This window comes from Cygnus atratus, chromosome 4 (assembly GCF_013377495.2).
Source record: "Cygnus atratus isolate AKBS03 ecotype Queensland, Australia chromosome 4, CAtr_DNAZoo_HiC_assembly, whole genome shotgun sequence".
NCBI lineage: Eukaryota > Metazoa > Chordata > Aves > Anseriformes > Anatidae > Cygnus > Cygnus atratus.
Window position 1 is genome coordinate 33,644,151 of NC_066365.1, and position 25,388 is coordinate 33,669,538.

Below are 25,388 nucleotides of genomic sequence, written 5' to 3' on the forward strand. Positions count from 1 at the left end.
GTGTAGCAGAGGGATGATCTGATTAAGTGAAGGCTATACTTATGTCCGTGGTAAGTGCCAGGTATACTGAGGAATAGCATTTGGATGGAAAACTTGTACTTTGTGTTTCTGTAAGTTCAACAACTTTCATGGCCTTTCATCAGAAGATTTTGAGGGGAAATTGGTATGCTCTTGAAGTGCAATTTGCGTTTTTTCTCAAGCCAGGAGTGGCTTTGGTATGCTAAGTGGAGGGGAAAAAAAAAAAAAAAAAAGGGGAAATGTTGAAATGTTGCTGTGGCCAGGTGTATTTTGCCAAGTGGAAATCCTGAAAATTTTCTCTTTACAATCTTCTGCTGACTTAGGAAACATTTAATTATTGACAGAAGTAATAGTCTGTGATCTTAGGGCCAAAACATTTCATGGGGAGTTGATTTGGTAGGTATGGCAGCACCAAATCAGTTTGCTTGTCTTAGAAAAGGCCCTGATGATCATCAGATGCCTTCCCAAAGCGAAAGCATGACTGTGTCTGTGACTCTATTGCTATCCTGAGCTGAATCCAGCTAGTGGGAGCGCACTGGTGGCAGCTATGTGATGGCATTAAGTACACCTCTGCGAAGCAGAATATTTTCCTTCTTTGCAGTTCAGGGTTCTGCATATCACAGGTCTCCTGTGGACAAGAAAATCTTCACGTTCTGCTCCACGAACAAGGGTGGGAAGACCTCCCCTGCTTGGCTGGTGGCTGTGGTGAGTAGGAAATGCCTCTCCTTCTGCGGGTGAAGGCACACACCTCGGACACCAGGCAGGTGGCTGGACTTCCACATGGGATCTCAGCTCTGGTTAAACTAGTCCATGCCATGTGGCTTGTGCTGAGGTGGCAAAAAAGGGTTACATTTCCAACTATTCAGGTTGTCTGATCAGAGCAGCACCTGTGTCAGGTCCCCTGCCTGCACAGCTGGGACATCAACAGGTGCCAGGCATGAACCTGCAGCTGTGCCTGAGCTGGCGTTTATTTGCAGAATGTTCCTGAAGAGAGGGAGCTTTACAGAACAAGTTTTTTTCCAGTCCTCCATTTTCTCAAAACTCAGACGGAGCATTTATGGACAACGTCTTTTTACCTGACAGTCTGGTCCTTCTGTTCTGGTAAGTCCAAATGGGCATTTGTTAATTGTGGCTTAGGGCTGTTCCTCTGGAAGGTGGTGTTGGCCACTGCTGGGAGTCAGGCTGCTCGGCAGCAGTGCTGTGAGTTTGGTTTGTGGGAAAAGGCTTGGCTCGAGTAGCTTGAAATCAGTTCTGTGTTTGTGGAAACTGCTGATGTTGATGCTACAGGTTCTGGTGAGAGATGATGGTGTGTACAGAGCGGTGGTTTCTCTGAAGGAAGTTTGTGTTGCGAGATACTGCAAGCAAAGGTAAATGAATGCACTAATACTTTGAGAATATTTTGTGAATTCTTGGCCATGTTGTGCAGTGTGTTATCAAAAAATTTCTACAGCTGGAAAGCGTGCAAAAGTAGATATATTTTTTGCTGTTTCTGGTCGGAATTTAGTCCTGGTGCTCCTCCACTATCTGCAGCAATTTGCTTCTCCTGAAGGTTTGCTGGCATAGCACCCAAAAGGCGAAATGTCCAAAAGAGTTAATCTGGTACCAAGATAACAGGAACAATTATCTTTGGGTTTCTGCTGATGAAGGTTGTTATTTACTAGGAAAATGAGAGTTTAATGCTACTGCAGTATAATGGTAGTTGTTAAAACTACTGTAAGAAGTTGGCATGATTTTTGATTCCTCTTTGTATTTCTAAAAGCATGCAAGTTGAATTTCTGTTTAGAAATATTATGGAGATCCTTTATTTGCTGTGGTGCTTTTCAGGCTGGGAATTTTTAAAGAAAAAGGGAGTTTCTTCAGTTGTTTCACAGATCTGAACAACAGCAATTCTAAAAACCCGTGTTTTTGGTACAGAGCTGCTGTCCTGGAACAAAATTCAGTTTTCATTTCTTTTAGTAGCAAAAGGAAATTCAAAACCAAGACTTCTGTGAGAAATGAGTGTTACTGCGCCTTTAGTGAGGACAGAATTGCTGTGAGGATGGAATTGCTGTTAGATGTAGTGAGTAAAATGGCGTGGATATGGTGACCATCTAGATTGTAGCTTTTCCATTTTATGCAGTAAGCTTCATCCTCACAGAAATGTGAGTGGCGCGTGCTTCTGTTAGGGCACATCTGTTTTGCTGTCTCTCTTCCATTTAAAAATAGTTCAAAGGGAATAAAGGATGACTATATTGTTTTAAGAAGCTGGCTGTGTCCTAGCTAAAATAAAACCAGGGACATCCCCTTCTGCTCTAAACCAGTGATACCTTTCTTGTATGTGGTTAGGACAGTTGTGTAAAGCTTGAGATGAGGCACGCTCTCGCATTTCCCATGCGATACAACATTATGTGGAATCCAAAATAGTTTACTCCTATGCAGAACCAGCCTAAAGGTATTTGGTAAACCAATAAATTTAACAGTGCATGTCAGTATTTATACACCATAAATTAAAGCTGGTCTTTAATTGCTCTGGGTCAAAAACTGTAGGAAATTGTTTCTGATTTTGTTTAGATTTACTGAAATTCAACTAGGCATAACCTAAAGACCTGCTATTAAAATACAGCCAGTCTCCTGAAGGAAAAAAAAATGATTGAAACATATGAAACAAAGTTTGAAAGAACCAATCCTAACCTGTATCTGTGAACAGTTTATTTTTAGTGGAGACTTATCATAAAGAAGCGTGCTATTATAATGAATATTTAGAATACTTCACAACTTTGATAAATAATGGGAAATACAACTATTTTCTTGTAAATGAATTGAGATGCTATCAGAAAGCATACTCTTGAAAAGCATAGTGACTTGTATTGCAAAATCTGAAATCACAAATTCCTAATTTGAGCTGTATCAGACAGTCAACTAATTAGGTGTGTGTTTTGGAAATTAATCTGTATTGCATGGAATTAGGGGGGAAAAATGATTTTAATTGCTATTTACTAAATGGAAAGAGTTTGATATGATCACTTACTACTTTCTTCAAGTTCTTCTAAATTTTTCTTCCCACTGTTACTTTGTGCACTGTGTATTGTGAGCTGCAAAGCACTGAAGTATAACTTGGTCTTATTTGTGTGTTTAGAATTTGCTGTGCCCAGCAACAGATAGGCGGCTTTGCAGATTCTCATTCTATGGTGTTTGTTTCCAAACATGACAGACAAAAGAATAAAATTCAAATGTCATGGGGAAAAAATCAAGATCAGTAGCAATAGTTGAGGAAAACGTCTTGGTGGATGGTGGCACTGCAGCTTGCTTCTTCAGGCCCTGCCCTTTTGTATTTTTTTTTTTACAAAGCTAATTTAATTATAAAAAGGTAAAAAGATTAAATACAAAAATGCCACCACAAATGATCACCTCCTTCTGACAGGAATCTCAAAAGCCACTGAAACCTATCCCCCCAATTAAACAGATGTAGTTGATAAGTCCCAAACCAGCAGTGCCCTCAGAGGTTCCCAAAGGGCGCCGTCCCCCTCTGCTGCCTGCACTGATCTTCACTTTGCAGTAGTTCAGCTCCCAATGATGTTCAGCTCTTCATAGCTGAATGTGTTTTTTAAGCCCAACTACAAACCTAGTTGTATATATGCTAAACAATGTTTGACAATCAGTCCCACAGTGAATAGAAACAATCTGTCACTCACTTTACTAATTCTAGTTAACACTTATATTAGACATCAAAACTGGTGTCAGTAGGAGTGTTTGATTACCTTACTTTTTTTTTTTATCTTAAAAGAAAAGTTTTACCTAATCAGCATTTAGGATAGGTTATTAGTTTTGTGCATTTCTGTTGCTTTCCAGTTGCCATTTTTATGTAGCTCAAAAGAACTGAGTAAACACAAAACATCATTTCCCATTTTTGAACTGTTAAAACCAAGATAATCGAAAGATGTGTATATGTCTGTAATAGTGGATAATTCAGTGTATTTACCTTACTTTTAAGGTATCCTCTGGATTAGTGAAAGCATCAAACTTGGTGTCAATGCTCTAATAATTAGACCAATGACTACCGGAGGAGAAGGCTATTAGAACTGGGATTAAATGAGGCTGCTTGCGTCGTCTGCTGCTTGCTTTCTTAACTTAGTGATTTAGCCTGAGACAATCAGAACCACCTCTGTGAATAGGAATTTGAACCATTTTAAGGAGGGCACAGACAGCATTATATCAAGTTAATGCTTCCTGGCTAATGATTTTTTGATTTCAAGTAGATCAGGGAAATGACAGTCTTCTTGTAGGAACCAAAGGTGGGAATCCGTGTTGGAAATCATGAACAGTATCTTGCTTCTGATCTCAACACAAACCAGGGTGCAGGAGAGTCTGTCTCCTGCATCACCAGGCCCCTCCAAGAGGTAACAGGAAGTGTCTGGCACCTTCTGAAGGATGCCAGTTAGTTTTTGTTGTGTATTTTGCCACACTAGTTTTTATACTTTCAGTATGATCTCTGAGTAAAGATGGACAGGAAAGATGACTGGAGTTTACTTTTGGAAGTCACTGTTGTTGGCATAGTCTTCCTACCATATACCCAAATCTCAGAACCTCTATTTCTGAGAGATTAATGGGGTCTTGGAGACATGCTTCCTTGGATTAAGAGAGTGACCTTCCCCAGCTCAAACCCCACCATGTGCTTTTTGTTCCGAAATCCAGCTCTGGAACAGCACCAGGTACAAAGTCAGCATACCTTTTCTTACACGTGTTCTTGTGTTCTGCAAAGCTAGGGCTGTCAAATTTTTATTTCCGTATAAATAATGTAATTTACATTTTATTATTTATAAAATGTTATTCCCTTTATTCTGCAACAACAACTTGTCTTTGATAGCATTACTGCAGGAATAAATACATCCTCTGTATGTTCAACTGTTAATGGTAAGAGGAATCAGAATATTTTTATAACAAACACATAAATATTTGTGGGATCCTTACCAGGAAAATGTAATCGTTAGAGATGATATAAAACTCTGGCTGTAAAATTAAACTCTTGAAATTTGGATTGAAACTGAAGTGCTTTGTGAGGTACTGTAACCATAGAAAAGGTTTGGGCAAATGAGATACTGGGTGTACTCCAGTATAGTACAAAAAGCCTGTGGTTGTGTTTTTTAAAGGCAAGAAAGGGAGAATCGGGAATCAATCAAAAGTAGGTTGGAAGTATTTTCTGGTATTGTACATACATTTTTAACTTAGAGCATATATAATTATTTTTAAAAATATATTTAATTTAGGAGAAAAAAACACAAATCTATTAAATTCAGTCATTGCTTTCTCCTGTCTTCTCTTCCTCAAGTATGTAGTGAGATGGAGGGGAAAAAAAAAACCTGTCTGCGTCTAAAAATAAAAGATTTCTGCTTGTTAATATAGTGCAAGGTAGGATTTAATGAGCTATGGAAATATTCTTAATGACTGTATGCATGAGCCAGTGCTGGATTATAGTACCAACATCATAAAAACATTCTTCTACCTTAATGTACTTAATGACAATTACTGTAATTAATTTTATAAGCCCAAGAATGGGCTGTAAGTTGTTGTGTGTATGTATAGCAGTCTATGTGGTGTGTATGTGTAAGGGTAAATTTTGACAAGAATCTTAATGAACTTAGTGTTATGTTGATTTACACCCGGGGTAGACTCAATTATGTTTCTAGATTTGAAATCTAGAACTCATGAACTGGGCCACTGGGATATATGCGAAGTACTACTCACATTCAAAGGACCTACAAAGATAGGCTTTTTAAAAGATTTTTTTTATAATGCAGTTGTGTTTTTTTTCATTTAGACATGGTGGCAGTTGTGCTGGCACTGTTGAGTGTATGAAAATGCTGGTGTTTAATCACTATATATCAAAACGGTACATAAATTTCAGCTATTTTTATAAGATGAAAAATGTGGCAGTCCTCTCTTGACAAAAGGATAACTTGAATTTAACGTTTCTCTAGCTGTTACTATGTGCTGATACTATCCCTTTGTAGCAGACAGCATAGTTCTGTTTTACCTTTTCTTTTATTTTTGCCTTCTTCCAGTAAGTGATGGATAAAGATTGACTAAGTGAAAGTGCAACAGATAACAAACCAAACATAGGACTTAGGAGTCTTCATTACATAAGTATTTTATTGTTAACCGACACACCTGTATTTTGATGTTCAACTGTGATACCCATAGCTTTAACATCTGTGGCATTAAATTCAGGCATGCAGAAGTGATGCAAGTTTCCTATGGTCATGGACTGAGTTAAGACCTTGCCCAGATATCCCATGTTTTTATCTGGTATGTTGGCCACATGATCATTTTTCCCAGCTGTTGTCACTATTTTTAAGTAGGTGTCTTGGCCTAGTCTATCAGCTGCCTCTCCTCTGTGAATCAAAGTACTTGTCTTCAAATGTTCATGTGCTGGTCAGTCATGAGCTTAAAGATTTGTAAGCCTTTTACCCTCTTTTTCTATGCAGCAAAACAGTGGTTCAACTGACTGCTGATTACCGGTTAAATTTTCATCCTTTCCTTTATTATAGGTATGAGGCTTTGTGGCAAACAACTTCTTAGCTATCTCTGTTAATCCGTGTCAATTTTTCCTTTATAAAATAAGTATCTAGGCCTTACACAGCTGAATATCCATCCTCTTAGAAAAAAAACAGAGCTTAAAATAACCCAGTCTTCATCACTTTGCTGCTACTTCCTTATTTATCTCCCAGTTCAGTAGCTTGTCGCTGTCTTCTCTGTCAGAGGCTCCCTTTCTTTGCTGTAGGTGTTTGGGTTAGCCCATCCCATCCGAAATTACACATCTTTTCTTTACCTTAGCCCAAGACTCCTTACCAAACTTACCAATTGCATACACATATCTATCCTGTGGACTCTCATTAGTTTCTGGGTAAGATTAGGCTTATCTTCATATTGTTGTACTGTACAAAAATATAAATGTACATAATTTAATACAAAGGCCATTCCCTTAGTCTCCCTTAATCTTGAAATCATTCCAGTGATCCCATTAAAAAAAAAAAAAGTTAACTCACAATAACTAGTTGCAACTCAGACTTTTTTGGTCCTGACCTAGCCCAACATTTTTATGATAGTTTATGAACTTTTCATACCCATTTTTTTGTCAATATACCTGTAAATCTCTCAGCTGTACTGGGACTTTAAGTTATCAATTGGCACTTTGTGCACTTTGCTTTATCTTTTGAAGAGACAATTACTCATGGTCAGTCATGTATTACCTCTGTCTTCCGTACATATCAAAGGACTTTAAAAGGTTATGGGAAATGCTTGGATTTATTTTATGAAATCTTCTTGCTAGGTACCTAAATGGTCGGTCTCCACTAACAAAATAACTGAATTCTCAAAGAAATAAATGACCGAGGGTTTTAATTTTAGAAAGTTTATTGCAGGTCTTTCTTTTACAATTCTAGTAGAAAGTATAGCTAAGAAAGAAAATGATCTATGACCAATTCATAAGAACAAGCAAAGGAAAAGAATAAGCTGAATAGATACAATATTGAACTAAGCAGTATGGTAAAGATAAAACCTCATCTAACTGTGACTGCAGATTAAGGATGGCTGCTCCCCAATCCTTGTTTCCAGTGCCTGCACCAGGTGAATAGGGGGATAGCACTGACAAACCTCTGACAGCTACTTTTTGTGGGTAGCTTTTTTTTGAGGCCATTTGTAGTAGCTCCTCTATCAGCTTGCCATAGAACTAGGAACTGTTCCATCCATCCTAGCTTAGATGACGTGCAGCAGGCTCTCTGTTCACAGCTCCAAAGTCATTTTGTTGTATCTAATAGGTGACCTGACTCTGGAGAAAGGTGTGGATGCGACATTTGTGATTAGGATAGAAAACAGCTTGAACAAAAAGGTTTCCTTGACTCCAGTCTTCATTACAAATAAATGTCCAGTGCTCATGTTCATATCCCAAGTCGCTTCATTTAAATTCGCATTATCTAAACACTACCCTGCAGCCTGCAAGTCTAAACAAACTTTATGCAAAAATTACCATCTTTCCCTGTATCTCCAGTGTTTGCCTCATGATATTTTACAGTTAGTTCACTAATTTATTTTATGAAAATATGCCTCTTCAAGTTTGGTGGAAGCTTGACTAAAAGTAGAGGCATCAGAATAGAAGGTGAATATGAGTTTTCTTCCCTTGTCTTCCTCTCTTGCTTTTCTGAGAAGCCTCATCAAAAGAATGCAATGGGGCCTGCTGGTAGAAGCGAAGCCTGGCAACTGTTCATCATCTCAAATGCCTATATAAAAATATGGTTAGCTACACAGTTAAGTTAGTCTACTTACAGAGCCCAAGGCTGTGTGAATGCAGTAAATTAAACTAACACAGGTAACTTAAAAATCATCTAACATTACGAGAATCTTTCTCCCTACTGATGTTCTCCAGACCGAGGGCAAAGAGCACTCAGAAGACCACATTTGTTCACCCGCCGTTAGAATTTCAGTCTCTCGTGGCAGAGCCTGCCCTGAGCTTGCCACGGGAGGGTGCAAGAAAACTGGAAACGAACCATCATATGAAATGAAGAGTAACTGTGGCAAGAGTGCAGGGAGCTTCAGTTGCACTTGGTTTAATCAGTCCTACACACCAGGCTGATCCCCAGCAAACTCAGGAGACACTGAGGTGGGGAGCGAGGGGGATCTGACTGGCTCAGAAGCAGCAGGGAGGAGGGTCTTGGACCCAATCACACGAGGATCATCAGCTGCAGCAGTAATTGCAGAAGCTGTCTCCATTCCAGCTCTATCGGAGTCCTGACAGCGCTTGCTGCAGAAAATCTGACTCTCTTTATCTAGAGCTGTGTTCTAAAAACAAACAAGAAACCCAAGGCAAAATAAAAAAAACACAGCAGTTAAATCAAAGCCCCGAGTTAACTTCAGGGTTAAAATAATCTACAAGACAACAAGTGCATGCATTAGAGCCAGAAAAAAGGAGAAACAAAATTAGAAATCTTATTTAAATGTAGGTTTTTATGGTGCAGTCTTTAAAAAAAATGCATCTTCCAGACCTATGTTTGGTGTGATGGTACAAGCTGACAGTTTTGTCTCACAAGTCTGATGTGGAAAAAAAAGTGGTTGTCATATAGTCTGAACTCTTCATATTAGCTTTTAGCAAAATTTATGTACCTGCAGTTGCGTAGCTACAGGAAGTAACATAATACTTTTTAATTTAAACATATAATTTAAATATATGTTTCTATAACCACAAGGAACAGAACTCTATCAGTTTTTGAGGCTGACAGATATAAATGTAAGGAATTTTTCTATTTCTAAGTAGAATCCTTTTCTGTTTCTTGTTGAAAGAAGGAAGGTGAGCTCTCCTGCAACCGACAGAATACAGTGGCAAAACCGTGTTAATTTCTGAATGTTATACCTGAAAATGCACAGGTTTAATGAAGACGAGGTTATCCTGGAAATTGAGAACGCTGTAGTGCAATAGGTGGATTATCTTAGAGTCTGTGGTGTCTGCTGAATCAGATAACTTTAATAGCCTCTGAAGGCTACTGCAAATTTATATTAAACCACAGTGTAATGTTTCATTTCTAGGAGGATATTTGAAGTGACCTAGAGGGAAATCTTGTAGTGCCTGTGTCAAAACTGTCTTTCAGCATTGTTTTCTAAGACTTGGAGGGACAGCACAATGGGTCTTGTTTCACAGTTTGAAGGCTTATATTAATCATTATAAAACCCTGGCTTTGCTTAACCAAAACCCTGTCTTGGCTTAACCACGTGCTTCATGGAAGAGCTTTAACTGCCAATGATAATACAGATTTAAATTAATACAGATTAAGTTCTTTGTAGTTATTCAGTTATGTAGAGTGGTGCAAGGTATGCTTATTCCAGTCAAGTGCAGCTTGGGCTTTCTACAGTAATCTACAAACGTGTGATACTTGAAGTTAAAAGCAGAGTACAAATATGTGCTTCACTTTCATAGTGACCTCTGCACATGTATGTGTAAGCATTGTAAGACACTAGGTCTTGGAATCGTATTTTGAGCTGGGATGTACTAACCGTGCACTAAGATCAGGTGTTCTGTCTTCTCCTGAACAATTAAAAGAAGAAATTGCTACAGAAGACTTTTGTAATGTGATAATTTCTATGTATTAGTGGAATTGGTCTAATACACTATTCACTAAAATTTGTTGTTTTGATACTGAAATAATTTTCTGATAAAAGTTAACTTCAGTATGTATGTGTTTCAGCCATGGTTTATTGCATCAAGGTCGCCAAGGCAGAGAAAAAGTAATATCCTCTCTCCAAATTGATCATGTAGCTACGTAGTGAAAACTTTCATTATGGGGTACTGAAATTCGAATTTCTCTTTTACTTGACTTTGGCAAAGAGAGCTGGCCTGGCATCTCCAGTTTCTCAAGTAGAGGACTTCTGTAGTTTGCAGGTATATGGAGGGCAGGTTGTTCTGGAATCGCTCTCACTCAGAATCTCCTGCTAGAACTATTCTACTTTGTATAACTATTAAAACTCAAGAAAAAGTTAGAGCCAGTTTATTCTCTACTTCTGAAAAACACTCCCCTTCCTTCTGACAATTGGCTTTGGGAATGGGTCAGTTCCTTCTGAGTCGAACAGATAGAATAGAAGACGGTGATCCATGTTAGATTTTCCTTAACACCAGTGATTCAAATTACTGTTTGGATCAATGACGAGGGCTCCTACACCTGCCTCTTATCCATCACACTGGAGGTGCAAAGATCTCCCTCCTGTATTTTTCAGACTTAACTCTGCTTTCTGTTGTGTTTTGTTAACTCTTTTTGCATGTTATATGAGGTTTAATGAGCAGGCTAGGTGGGAATCATCCAGCAGCCTGGTGATGCCCCTCCTCCCTGCAAGGCCTTCCTGACAGGCTTTTTAGCCCCAAGTACTGAGTGTAAGAGCCCCTAAAAGGCAAGGGTTAAGTGTTTTGAAGTGTGGGGGTTTGTTTTGTTCTGTTTTTCAAGTTACAACAGAAGTCTACATGCATACAGGCACAAGGAGAAAATTCAATAGTTCCCAATTGAATTCTCTGCTTCTAGCAATCAACTTTGCAAATGAAGCATGCAAGGGAACGTCTAGCTGAACTGTAGCTAGACTTTTGAGATTAGCTATGACATGCACTAGTTTTACCATTATCAATGTAGCAGCTATGCAGGCAGGCTTGCATTTCCTCTTTTACTTGTTGGAAAAAGAATTGTGAATAAATAGGTTCCTGCTGTTTGAGGGGCAAGGCACGGTATTTAAAAAGGGAAAGGAAAGGAAGTACTTCCAGCTCATGCAGATGGTGCTGTCCTCACAGCAGCTTCTGACAGTCATTCACACCTTGCATATAGCAATACAACATATGTAATAAAGCTTAGGATTTTTTTTTCTTTTTTTTTTTTTTTAGAACTGAAGAGAGGAGGTTGAATTTCACTGTTCTGGAGGAAGAAATTTTTTTATTACGTTAGGACTGATTACCTTCTGACTAGCTCTGTTACACATGATGGCTGATGTGACTGTATTTTACAAAAACAATTCTTATTTCAGTTGTTTGTTTTTTGTTTTGTTGTTTTTGCTTGTATTTGTTTTGGTTGGTTTTGGTTTCTTCTTCATAGAATTGCCACCTTTTCTTTCATCAAGCAGTTCTACATTTTGTTAGTTTGGGCTACTGTCTGTGTCACATTCACAAGGAATGTGTGCCAGCTGTCAGTCTGTTCTCTGGACATAGAAGGGTATCCAATGTTGTAGCTTTGTGGTGTGAACGAGCTGATGTGTACTTTTTCTAATGCTTTCAGATATTTTAAGATGTACATATATACAAAATTGCTGTCAGGGGAATAGACTAAGACATGTCTGAGGAGGTAGGAAATGACTAGTTATATAAGTGCTAGCCTAGAAAATTTCAAATATGCATCTATATATAGGTAGATAGATATCTCTGTATTTCTGTATATATAGAAAACTCTTTTGCAAGTATTTAGAAGATTTTATTTTAGCATTTTTGTGTGGTGATAAAGCTCTTTCCACTTCAGACTGGCTGAATTATTTCTCCTTTTTCCTTGTGACGAACAGAGCACATGTATTTTTTGTGCAGCAGAACAAAGCACTGCAGTTAGTACGTACCATTGCCTTGGACCTACTCAGAGGAAAGCAATGCAGGCATTGGGAAAGGAGGAAAAAGGAAGGAAGCAAGGGACAGAAACTAGACTTACTTTAAGCAGAACTAACACAATTGCAGCAAATTTAGATTAACAGAACATTTATAAACTGACAAAAAAAGTCAGTAATGAGTTAACAGCAACATGCTTTTAGGGGCAGAAAGTCTTCTGTGCAAGAACACTGAAGTAGGTATGTGCAGTTTTACTTATCTGCCACATGGTGGTATTATCTGCATTGGCCAGATGACAGTATTTGAATGAAGTGATGCTAAAAGGGATTCCATTAAATATATATTGCTGATTTAGCAATGCACTGCAATACATGAGAATTACAATACTGTGCTTGTCTGAATGTTTTTAAGTGATGATTTCTAGTACAAGTGAAGACCTTGTTAACTTGAAGATAACTAAATTTCAGTGCTCAAGATAAACCAGGTTAAGAATAACAAACTGGGGGCTTAACTCTCATTAGATTACGCTCTTTTTCTGAACAAGATGTTTCCCTTCAGCAGTAACTGGGAGCTGCATTCAGCACTAAATAAATAATTGTTTACATCCTTCCATACCGGTTAGGAGGAAATAAGGCAGAAAAAGGGAAAATTAAAATAAAAGTTTTAACGATGTGTACTTTCCTGGCTGAAGGGATGTGAGTAGTAACAGAATCAGGAAAAAAAACTACAATAAGAAGCCAGAAGCTACGCTGTGTCAGAGATCTGAGATAGGCTTAAGTGGCATGCAAGTTGGAGAGGGGCTGAGAGTTAGAATTAAAACTGCTCTTATTACATATAGTGCATTTTATACCAGTTTTCGGCTTCAGGCTTATCCATAGTCTCAACAGTATAAAGAATGAAGCTCTGAAGTCCCTCTCAAACTGTCAAGTCAAACTGTCAAATGAAATGCAGACAACAGCATGAACCTGAAATACATTTTCTGACTTCTCTCGTTTTTATTTTGTTACCACTTTTCCATGTTAGATCTTTTGCCTATTTAATTCATATAAATGCATTTGCAAAAGTATATATATGCAGACATGTTATTTAAATTTGCCTACTTTAAGTTGATAAGAACAACTCTTTGGTAACATAAGTGGGCTGGACTTTGAGAGTAATTAATTCTGTCGGGGAAAGAAGTCACTGGTACATGACTATCAGCTATGGCTTTATTTTTCTTTTAATAATGGAAGATATTCTGTGCACGGTGTGCACCCTTGCATTAAACCACAATGGACAGCAATAAGACGAATGGCAGTTCAGCCTCTAGAAGTGTTGACTTTTTCCTCTGCAAAAGTGACTAGTCAATTACAAGTGCGGTTCTGAGCACTGACAACAGTGAACTCAACCGCATTTCTTCTACCATGATTCATATATCTGCCTGCTATAAGTACTGCTTATGTAAGTTAAGCTATAGGTCATGAGGGTTCCTTCATATGCTTTGAATAAAGTCCCCCCTTAGGGAACATACATGTGGTTAGACTGGGACAAAATTAACGTGGCAAATATTCAATATGAAAAATTTCCAAAAGGGATTCTGGTTTCCCCACAAGCATAGTATTGAACAACAGCATGCTCAAGATCAAACATTGGTTTGGCATCTGGGAAGGGCCAACTTAACTAACTAGGTGATCAGTATGATTAAAAACAATATTGCAGCTTTTATAATGAAAAATTTCAAATCATTCATAAACTCCATTTCAACATACTACTACTTAGTGTTAACATGTATCTGAAAGCTTGCTTTTATAGCTCAGCTAGCACGCTGTGGTAGACTTGGTTGCTCTCAAGCGCTGATGGGAGAATCCACACAATACACAGATAAAAACTAGAATTAGAGACTATTCTAGCTTTGCTTTTGCTATTCTTGCACCACACACGCTCATAGAGCACTGTTAGAAAAATTGCGAAGTGTAATATAGAATGTATAAAACCATTTAATTTCACTTACCATGATGACAGAAACCCCAGCAGATGTGTTATTTTGCTTGGGTAGGGTGTTGTTAAAGTGCTGCTTCAGTTTACCTGTTACTTCAGCTTGCATATTATTCTCCTGGGAAGCATCATCCTGTGTAAGAACAAACATAATATTGAAGTTAGGGAATAGTAATAAAATATTTAACATAACTGAGCAAAAGAGAAATTTTGTATTATCCGGAGGTACTTCCTGTGAAGTAATCATTTAGATAAGCAGCCCAAAAAGAATGCCCTCTCATACATGAGCTATGTACTCATAAAAAAAGTTCAAACTGGTTAAGAGAAATTACATAGGAAAGGAACGTAGCAACTGCTGTTTTATTTATGACCTCCTATTTCTTAAAATGCCATGTGACACTGTATACTTTCAGTCCATGAATTTGTCCCACTATTTTAAGTTTTATTCGAGCATAACTATAATGTTAAAAATAAAAGGCATATTTGTAAGTTGGCTTTATTTATATCAGCATTTTAAATGGCCCATCACATCCCCAAAAATGTGGAAACAAAATACAGTGCCATAAATACATTTGAAAGGAGCTGTTACGAATAGACGCAATCATTACAGTTGTTTTCTCATGTTTGAGGGAACTCCATATATCATATTGGTCTCTTTTAAAATGTGTGTGGAAATAAAGGTTGGCTATATACATGTAGACCTAATATTTATTAATAAAAACAGGATTTTAAATCAATAAGCAGTGCACTTCCGTGTTCCCTCTTGCTGCAGTTCAAAAAGACGAAGTACCTGGCTGTCATCAGCTTAGTACTTATGTGAAAAATAATATGTTATTTACTAATTTTATTTCTCTTGTGAAAAAATAGGCAATAGTAATTTCTTTTAAGTAGCATTGCAGCAAGATGTCAATGTGCGCAATAGTTGCTTTATTAATAGTTAATAATAGTTTATTAATAGTTGCTCTATTCTTTTAGAGCACAGTAGAACTGTTAGAGCTGTAGCTAACTTCAGACTTGTGCTAATCTCTTTAACATTTGGAAAAGGGACTAGTGGTTCAATAAACAGAAATGGGCATAACAGAATCATGTTGCTGCTTCTGAGAACTACACTGTAATATTTAGTTTTATAGATCTAATATTAAATTAGAGACAAAATATACTTTACTCACTGACACCCAGGGATGGCTTAGGATTTGTGCAGCTGTATATCGAGCTTCAGCATTCACGTGTAACATCAGGCTAATTAACTCCTTTGGAGAGGGAAGAAAAGAAAAGAAAAGAAAAAGAAGAGTTTGAGTGGAATGGGGAAGGGCATTACAATGGAAAAGAGCTATCTGCACTGAATTCTTCTTAGTGCAACTATTATTGTATTCATGATTCACTGACTCTTTTAAAACCAGACAAAAAGTAAACGTTGCAAGCATCAGCGATAATGTTCCAATTTGTTCTCTACATTCGTGCAGGGGACCAGAATGAAAACAAACCTAGGACAGACATGATCCTCTATGGGCAAGGTACATACTCACAGTACGTAAAGAGTACAAATCAGAGGTAAGAAACTTCATCAGAAATTCAAGAAACTGCTGAAATTATTTTAAAACTATGTTCTCTTATGTGTTCCACCAGAAGAATAAAAGGACGTTTAACTCAGTTCTCCAGCTCAGAATCACCCAGTGTAGGAAAAGGCAGATATAGATAGGGGAAAATACTTAATTATGTGGTTAAATCAAAAAAGATTTGGGATTATGGTTTTCATCATAATTTGTTTGCAGCTTTCATCATGTTTTAGAGGCACTAGAGCAGGTGTCTTCAGCTTTATTAAATGCCTCTGTGGACCTTTTGTTAATGGTAAGACTATGTTGCTTATGGATATGATAAACCTTAAAAAGGTCATTATTGCAAAGCAGACAGTAAAGTTTAAAAACAAAACAACCCCCCCACAACTTTCATCAACTGTTTGTTGTTATGTAACTAACAGCTAATTTACTGGTGCAATTCCTGTCAAGCCTATCAAGACAAATATTTCCTTCTCCCTTATGAACAAATTCATGTAATTAGAGCCAAATTCCCCTTTCAAAAACTTTTTATAACCTCCAAATTGTCAGTCATATTCACTCCTCAAAAGTATTTCAAGAAGATTATCATCATTTCAGTTTTGAGAAAAGGCTTCTTCATGCAAATAACGTACAAACCGAGAGGTTTCTCAACCAGCGAAGTCACTTAGTCTGTGTAAATCTAAAGTGAAAGACAGCTTCTAGTACCAAGATTGAGGGCCTTGTTTGTTCTTAATGCAAGTCTGGAAGAGTAGGAGATGACTGGAGCTTGGGAAACACTGGCAAATCAGTAAGTTTGCTCTCTTTTCAGGTAACAGCCATTGGGAAATTCAGGAAAAAATGCAACTTCTCATTAGCTGGATAATAAATAACCTCTATGTGCTAATGAGAATCTTTAGACATAATTTAGAGAACATTACCTAAATTAACTTGACAAGTGGGGTTTAACATTTGAAACCTTTATCCTACAGAATCAATCATTTTAAACACAAACGTCAATGATAACACAAGAACTATTAGCAATGGCAAATAAGCTGGCTGCAACTCTTGGAAAGTTCTAATAACTGGCTCTAGAGTAAAATAGGAACAAATAATATCAATTGTATTCAGTCCACATAGCAATCATTCTTCTTTTAAAAGAATGTCAGGAGGGGAAAATCCAGAGACAGTTATGTCATAGGGGAAGTGCTGAACCTGCTATAAGTAGTCCTTCATTAAGTAAACCCAACAACACGATGTTCACTGAATGTGACTGCCATTTTGCTATACATACTTACTCACTCAGATAATAACATGATAGTAGGTCTGCAAAACCTGAGCTTTCATCAAGCACTATTAAGTTCACTAAAAAGGCACAGCAGCTGGAAGAGCAGGTAAATCTGTTCTGAATCTTCTGTTCTGCATTTTCAACAGGGTACAGTCTTTTCAATGGCTTGTCAGAAACTGTTTTCCATGTTAGACAATGTATCAGTACCTTTGCTGAATCAGTGATGTTATCCCAGTAGGGCGAAGGGAATTCCAGCTTCCCAACGAGTATCTGATCAAAAAGGTCTTCCTGAAGGTTGTTTTCACTGTAGAACAGCAATAATTTAAAAAGATCAGAAGAAAGAAGTCTGGCACGAGTTTTTTTTAATTTGATTTTGAAATGGGACAGAAATGATTTTGTATCAATTATTACAAGTGCATAATTTGCAGGCTTATATAGTGGCAGCACTTCTGAGGTCTTTGCCATAGTTACACCATCAGGAGTAATAAGAACAGAAAAGTAGTACTTCTACTGGAATAGAGACTACATAGCTAACACATCATGCAGTGACAGTAAAGGTGATTCAAAAATAAGTCACTTGCCAGCCTAGCACTAAAGGACCTGCCACAAAAAGACTATGACATGGGAAGAAGTGTAGTGAAACGAGCCTCTTCTACTAAGCTACTGCAACAGGAGATTTTTCAAAAGCTAAAGAGATGATATGGAAAACACACGATCCACTGAGTACTGGCAGGCTACTGAGGGGGTAAGTACCTTTTTATCAAAAGTATGGTATAAATATTCAGGAAGCAGAGGCAGTGTTTTTTTTTTTTTTTTAAATTGTTTGTTGGCCCCAACTACTGTGAACATCTCCACTCAAACTCTCTCTGTTATAAACAACTTGGTTTTGGGTTGGTTTTGCAACAATTACTTGTTAACCTTTGTTAAGTCCTGATTCTGATAGCATAGTATGGACATTTTGCCTCCTCAGCCCAAACTGTATTCAAAGCAATTGTAATTTATTTGTATAATATAGCTTTCAAAACATGTTTTCAGTTTTAAACAAACTAATAACATGCAAAAAACAAGTACCAAAACTAAATGATAATTTTTCCATTGACTATCATTTATATTGTATTCTTTGCAAAATAGTCGGTCTGGTGATTTTTAGTTAAAAACTAGGTGTTTTGCTGTAAAAATGGACAATAACTATTTACAAGAATAACGGGAAGGGGAGAATTCCTGATTAAAATGTGCTACTTCCTTCTCATTCCCTGGCAAAAAAAATTACTGAGAAGCAAAGCACATCCATCTGACTTTTAGTAGACTTCATGCATACAGGGATATTAAGCAGTGCGAATCATGTTAACAAAAGTCATCAACCATATGACACTTGCCAAAAAAGATTAACAAAATTAAAAATGCAACATAAATTCTTCCCCTCGCCTCAGTATACTATTAACTTTTTTTCCCTTAACACAAAACCAGAAAGCTGCCACAAGAGGGCAAAGTATACTCATTCATTCAACTGGGTCCAATGTAGCAGACAAAAGGAAAAGAAACTATGTTCTCACACCACCACCACATCTCTGGACACAGCAGTAAGCCAGCTGCTCCTATAGAAAAATTAAGGACATAAAATCCCAAAACATGACAAGAGGGACAACTGAAACCAATTTTATAAAGGACCAAGCAGGTAAAGGAAATGTATCAGTCTAATCCATTTTTTTTTCCAAGGCACCTTTTCCAAGGAGATAGATAAGGCTTACTTACAGAAAGGAGATACAGTGACACTCACCTGCGAAAAGGTGGAAATCCACATAACAGTATGTATGTGATCACGCCTGCAGCCCAAATATCTACCTTTAAGCCATACCTGAGTAAACAAGATTGCGTTACTTGTGCTCAATTGAAAAATAAAACTCATTTCAATCAAACAATTGATGAAAATTACATGAACATACATTGCGATTCTCCTATAAATTGCTTGCTGATGATGTGGATTTTACTTAGGGTCCTTCACAGAGTTAGGAAGCCCCGATAACATCATTTTCCGCAGAATTCTATCCCTGCCCCCCTCACTACCCCGATTCAATTCAGCATCAAGGTTTCCCAATCCAGAATCACTGACGATAAAAGACAAGGATGCGCCTTCTTAGTCCCCATACCGGAGTAACTACCTCTGACATTATTATGTGTTGCTAAGCAACAAGAAAGATTCTCCAGTTTCCTAAATGAATGAGTAACACAGGGATAAAGAACTGCACCTTTTTTTAAAGCACAGAAATTAAAGCACTAGAGGTCAACAAGAGGTTTTTTTTTCTTATTTCTTTTCCTATTCAGTAGCTTCAGTTTGTCCAAATGTAAAACATGCCAATGAAATGCACTTTGACATTTGAGATCACTGCAGCTCTGAAATATTTGTCAATATGACAAATGCACTGAACAATGCTCGAAACAATGCAACAAATCTTCCTCCATTAGCAGGATCGAATTCACAGTTAAGGCAAGAATCAGCTAAGATGGAATGGAGAGCTCTTGTCTAGTAGGACAGAAGACTGGTTAAGTTCTGCCATTTCACAAAATTACTTTGGATTTACGCAACCACCTGTTTAGACAGATACAGAAAAATGGGGTTGTTTAATTAAACCAACAGGGTGAGTAGGGAAATTGGCCTCCTTCAGGAGCTGAATGCTGCCAGTTTTCTCGTAATTATTTTGGTTAAAAGAGATTGAGGATCATCCTATTAGAGCATTCTAGTTCTTACAGCAGGTAGGAGCTACCTGCCGAAAATATCTGGTTACAAGACCTATGTCTTAAGTTACTTATCCTCACCCTGTCTCTGCAATGATTTCTGGAGCCACATATGTGGGCGTACCACAAACGGTATATAAAGGTCCTTCAACCACAGTTGCCAGTCCAAAGTCTCCTAGCTTCAAAGACTTAGTTCCATCTGGATATTCACAGACCTAGAATTGGGAAAAGAGAAACAGAATGGTGAAGAGGATATTTGCTTTTTTTTTTTTTAATCTTTTGATTTACTTGGAAAATAATCATCGTCACACTGAGAAGGTAGGAATAAGATGTAACTTCAACAGTCCTGTATTACAGCTGGTTAAGGTCCATGATTCTTGAATGTGTTTTAAGCTATAGACTTTCAAAGAACAGGCTTCTCTTGACAGTCCAGCCATAAGTAATCTCAATTTGAAAAAGGAAATATATGAAAATATTTTCTTGCTATAGTTTACTCTGCTTCTGGACATTCTAGTCTTTACAAGTTCTTAAAAAGCCAAGAACTTAAAATTTCTCTTTACCAATATTTTGTAATTGTACATAAAACTTAAACAAAGATGGCTATATTATACATCTGAGAAATGGTAGGTTGCTGTCCAGGACACACAGAGTAACTTCTTAATGTGACTGACGAATGTCCAAGAAAAAAACACAAGGAAACTGTATAACTCTTGGCTCCAGTTAGGCCATGTCTCTGCACTACTGTAAAACCACGTTACACTGAAGGAATCCTGGTCTCTATAAAGACACCTAGACTAGAACAGGAATTGGCACATTATGCTTAGAAATGAAACAAAGGTTTGGCTGAAAGACAGATGTTTAAATTAAGCTCTCTGTTCAGCTTACGACCAAGTTTTTTTCATTTAATTATACTTACACTTGCTAATAAATTCTATGCGTGGAGATTTCTGCTGTATCTAATATATCTTTCATTTCTATGTAATTTTCTAGAGACCTAGATAAAATTACGATGTTAAGATGTTTTAAGTACTTCTTGATCACTAACTCTAAAGCTACCTAAGTAAAATAATCTACTACGGAAATATAGCACAAACTTCTAGAGTCTTTATAACTGTTGAATAGATTGTTTTTCCATCCCAAAACAAGGGATGTTATTTTGAAGGCTGTAATAGTTTTGTCTTACTTAACATAAACATCTTACAGGAGTTGCATCTTGATGCACACCTTTTTATGAGGGAAGATTAACATAACATATTCAATAGTCTATTAAAAAAAAGTGTTTATGTAAGAATGGAGTGAGCTGTTACTTAAATTGTTATCAAATCTCCATCTTCCTCCCTATTAGGTTTAATTTTGCTTTTCACTGAGCAATGTCACTTTCACCAATGAATCCTCGTGTACTTGTTTCTCAGCATGAAATTCAATGTAAGTATATTTGTAAATTCAGAGCTCCCATCAGAAAACACTTAGAGACTACAACTGGGCTCATTTGTTTTGGACAATATCTGTGACTACAATTTTTTCCAGCTTTTTTTCATGACTGGAAAGAATGATCATCACATACAAATAAACTGAGAAAAGTACATCTGTTCTGCTACATTTAAGTAAAATGAAACATCTGAAAACAATACGTGTCAGACAATGGATTTTGCAGGGGAAGCAAGAGTCCAGATAACCTTATTTTTTTATCCTTCTACAAAAGTAGCTGTTTAAAAAACAGCATTTATAAGAAAAAAAATATTTAGAATCAAGCTGTCACTTGACCAATCTTTTCTGATCCTAAGATTTCACAACTGGCAATTGCTCAGTCCTTGTGGTTTGGTTGCTTCCTGAATCCAATATATATTTACTCCCATTCATAGACAAACTATGCTCAAATGAGAACTGCAAGCTGTCTGGACAAAGTCTGAAATGAAACCAACTGAATTAAAAATGGAGTGCCAACACTGTAATAAATAATCACACTCACATCCACAAACACTCATCTGCTCTGCCCCAAATAACAACTGGAGAAAAACAATTTATCCACAGAAAATAAGTCTGAACAGTAATATGAAACTTTTAGCTGTGGACAGTTTGTATAATTGGCAAATTCCAGAAAGTTTACAATATATCCTATCGTCTCCATTGTTACTTTTTAAATTCTGCCTTGAGGACTGAAGACTGAACTTGCTGCAAAATATCTGTATGGCTAATTCTGATAACACCCTAGACAATTCACTGTTATTTGTTATCTGGTAGCGCTACTCTCTTCTTCTGCCTACTTTCCACGATATAATGCACCAAATGAATGTGAATGAATATTTGGTCACCAAAACCAGAAGAGATGAAAAGGTAACAGTTCTCAAACGTAACATTTCTATGGAAGTAGTGAAGTCAGTCAATTATCAATAAATACCTTCCAAAAAGATATCCCAAGAAATACAGTCTGAGGCTACAGACACAGGTAAAAGCCCTTAAAATAACTGAATGTGACCGCACAGCTTGCTCTGAGTAAGGTGCAATATTGTCATGTCAGATCAGCACAGTAGAGATGGTACTTCCCCTCAGCTTGTTCCATGACACAGCAACAAATTATTCCCTTTGTGAGATCGTGGCTATGCTGACTGTTAAATTATGGGTTGGGGTGATGTTTCCGGTTCCTTGCTCTAAAGAAAAAAGAGAAAAATGGTATGGCAACTTTTTGCCACAGTGCAGCTGGAGCTGCTGTTCAACGGCGCTGTTTGCCAGCTAAAATCAGACCATAAGCCTCAAGCAATTAATATGCAGGGGACCAATCCCAGAACACAGATAGATTTTAAATATAATACAAAAAATATAATTATATACTTGCAATTTATTGTAGCTGCCAATCTGTAGGTCACAATCAGATTGGAATATCCGGTCATTGAAAGATTTTTTTTAAACCATAGGAATGTTTTACCTAAACTTAGTCTCACAGGTGCACCTATACTAGAAGAGTTCAGTAAAGAGAAAGCTGACTACAAAGTATCCAAGGTTCTGTGCAGATACAAGTGCATCTTACTCAAAAGCCCCATAAAGAATCTAGCACATCTTGTTATGAGTTATTTTGCATGGGAAAGAAGGTAGTTTCTAATAGAAAGAAAAGCATTATATGACAGTAATAACAAGAAAAAAAAAGAACAAAAGCAAAGGAAATTATAAGGACACATTCCATATAAATTAATACTGGTTTTGTTCTTAAAATAAATGTTTATGTTGTTATTGTGATTTCAGTGGGATCTAGGTTCTAGAACACAGGACTCCAGCATCTCTAGAATGGCTGAATTTGTTTGGTTTCTTCAAACAACTGAGTAACACTAAGGCAACAATACCTTCCTTCATTCCTCTGTATAATTCATATCATTAATGGAAATATTTTTATCCTTGATACAGCAACTTCATACCTGCTATTACTCTTACAGGTTGTATTTTTGAATGCATGACTGGTAAAGAGAACAGAATTCAGACAGCTGGGTGACCCTGTGCAAAAGACCTAACTACTTCCAAGTACAGGTGGCAATTGATGGGAAATATTTGCATTTACATTCAATACCAGTATGCTATCTTAACATGCTGACATTGTAATCATTGTGAATAAGTCTTGCATCTGTCAAGAATCTCTTTAGGCTTCCTAGACATAAAGAACATTGTGCCTATTTGTAACGTATTCAAATACTAATGAGAGCTTAAAATTTCTTTGGACTGGCTGTTTTTGAAAAGGTGCTGAAAATAGGTGAAACTTCCACTTTCATTTTCTTTCCTTTATGTGCTATGCTGCTGTGTCTACCTTTTCCAGGAGAAGCCTCCCCCTCTTTCTTTTGCTAAACAATCTAATTTATTTGAGGGCTGATTTCAATTGCTAAAGACTGCCAGTGGAATTGGTTGGGAAAGAATTGACTATTAATTAGAAAATATTCTTCTAATAGTTCAAAATTTGCTCTGCGATAATCTATGACTCCTCGTTAAATGTGATTGACAAACACCACAGAAGGCTTTAAGAAATGCCTATCAAGTGTTGATGAATGCTACTAGCATTCCTGCTGACAGTCACTCAAGCAGGGTTGGTTGTTCAGTGCACCACATGTGCTATCTCATACCCAATATGTAATACCTGATTATCACCTCTGTATATAAGCAAGGCAGCACCCTGTTCCCATTCTGTGCACTGTATCCTAAGCAGTTCCCAAAGCAGATTTCATGGTAATTCTTGTCAACAGACTCATTTTATATCTCTGCTGAGAATAAAATGTAGTCAGTGACATATCACAAAATAAATGTTTGTACAGAGTTGGTTCAGGGCTAGAATACTAGTAAGTCATCAGAAAGATGTTCCTGCTATGACAGGGAAAGAAGAAAAAAATTTGCTTGAGATAACCATATGATCACTCAAAGAAATGGCACGCAGCCCACCTTCTCTCCCACTTGCAAAATGTAATAAATAATTCATCAACACAGCTTTAAAATTCATTGTTCTGTGAGACAATATTCCCACTTACCCAAATGGCAGCCAATCGAAATGTAAATAAAGATAGGTCTAAGGACGTGTTTGAGCACAGCTCATTTGGGTTATGGTGATTGCTATCTCATGGCGGAAGATTTATTTTATACATACTTATTCTAAATTAATATTCCTCACGTTCTCTACTCAGCTCTTTGACATTTATGTACAAGCATTTGCATTAATGAGAACAAAGTAAGAGAAAATATTAGAAAATAAATGGGACATACCAGGAGATTTTCTGGCTTGATGTCTCTGTGCACAATGTTGAGACCATGAAGGTATTTGAGTGCACTGGCTAGATTGTAGACCATTGCACTCCCATCTCGCTCTGTGTATTTTGTAGAAGAAGTGATAGCATCAAATAGGTCTCCTCCCTAAAGCAATGGAAAGATAACAGATCACTTCAGGAAAAATAATTAAGATGTTGAAGATACCTTGTAAAAACACCATGTAAAATCTTCATGTACAAAAGACATGCTTGGAGGCCTGTTAAAGAGTTTAAAAAAGAAATGATTTGGGGAAAGATGATTTTGTCACCAAGATACTATACCGTGACTTGAGTCATCCACAAAGCACAGCCCTTTTTTGGTCTTGATTTCATTCTACTGATCTTTCTACCTCTGATTACTTGTTTATATTACATACGTGACTACACTTCCCATTTTCATCTTACCAGTGTAATACTACTTTCATATAGCAAAAAACAGCTCTGATTTTGCATAAAGCCTAAAGTAATGTAAATCCAATAGGTAAAAAAAAAAAAAAGCCTAACGTAACACAAAAATGTAGCAATTGTAATGAACTACAAATTGGAAATATTGGATATATTGTGAAAATGTCAAATAAATATAGCTAAACAGGATGCCTTTGAAGTGCAGAACTTCCAGGTGATTTCAGAGTAGGCCAGTTGTGCAATCTCTGACTAGGATACCCTATTTCTCTTGGAATATACAACAACATGTAAATGAGTTACTAATGCAGCATTTCCAGTCATTGCCATGAATTTTACGTGGGTGTCTCTATGATGGTTACCCTGGATACAGCTGTAGGAGTGATTTATCTGAGCCACTGTGGGTGGCATTCCAAGCATTTCAGTACACGTGGAAAAGCAGCAGAAATTCAGGAAATATGCACCAAGATGGTAAACTATTAAAATATTAAAAATAAAAAACTTTTTTAAAAACAGAGACGCCTCAATTACATAAAAATAACATCTAGAAAGGGAGAGAAATGGGATGTTACAAAAATTATGAA

At 37.1% G+C, this 25,388-nt stretch overlaps 1 protein-coding gene across 4 annotated transcripts in view; it reads right to left on the reverse strand.

The window, feature by feature from the left end:
* Nucleotides 1–6,112: 6,112 nt before the first annotated feature.
* DCLK2 (doublecortin like kinase 2) overlaps nucleotides 6,113–25,388 on the reverse strand; it is an 86,524-nt gene continuing 67,248 nt past the window's right edge. For 2 of the 4 annotated variants that reach the window (XR_004779219.2, XR_004779220.2), the window contains 8 exons: nucleotides 24,362–24,508; nucleotides 19,712–19,845; nucleotides 18,675–18,752; nucleotides 17,105–17,201; nucleotides 15,247–15,327; nucleotides 14,094–14,210; nucleotides 12,954–13,036; nucleotides 8,686–8,829 (listed from right to left, as the gene is read on the reverse strand). Coding sequence is in view for 2 of the 4 variants with exons in the window: in XM_035550178.2 (XP_035406071.1) it covers nucleotides 8,608–8,829; nucleotides 14,094–14,210; nucleotides 15,247–15,327; nucleotides 17,105–17,201; nucleotides 18,675–18,752; nucleotides 19,712–19,845; nucleotides 24,362–24,508 (876 nt within the window). In the remaining 2 variants the exon portion in view is untranslated. Of the gene's footprint in view, nucleotides 8,830–12,953; nucleotides 13,037–14,093; nucleotides 14,211–15,246; nucleotides 15,328–17,104; nucleotides 17,202–18,674; nucleotides 18,753–19,711; nucleotides 19,846–24,361; nucleotides 24,509–25,388 lie in introns of all 4 variants that reach the window. The other 2 variants (XM_035550178.2, XM_035550187.2) reach the window with 1 other exon arrangement.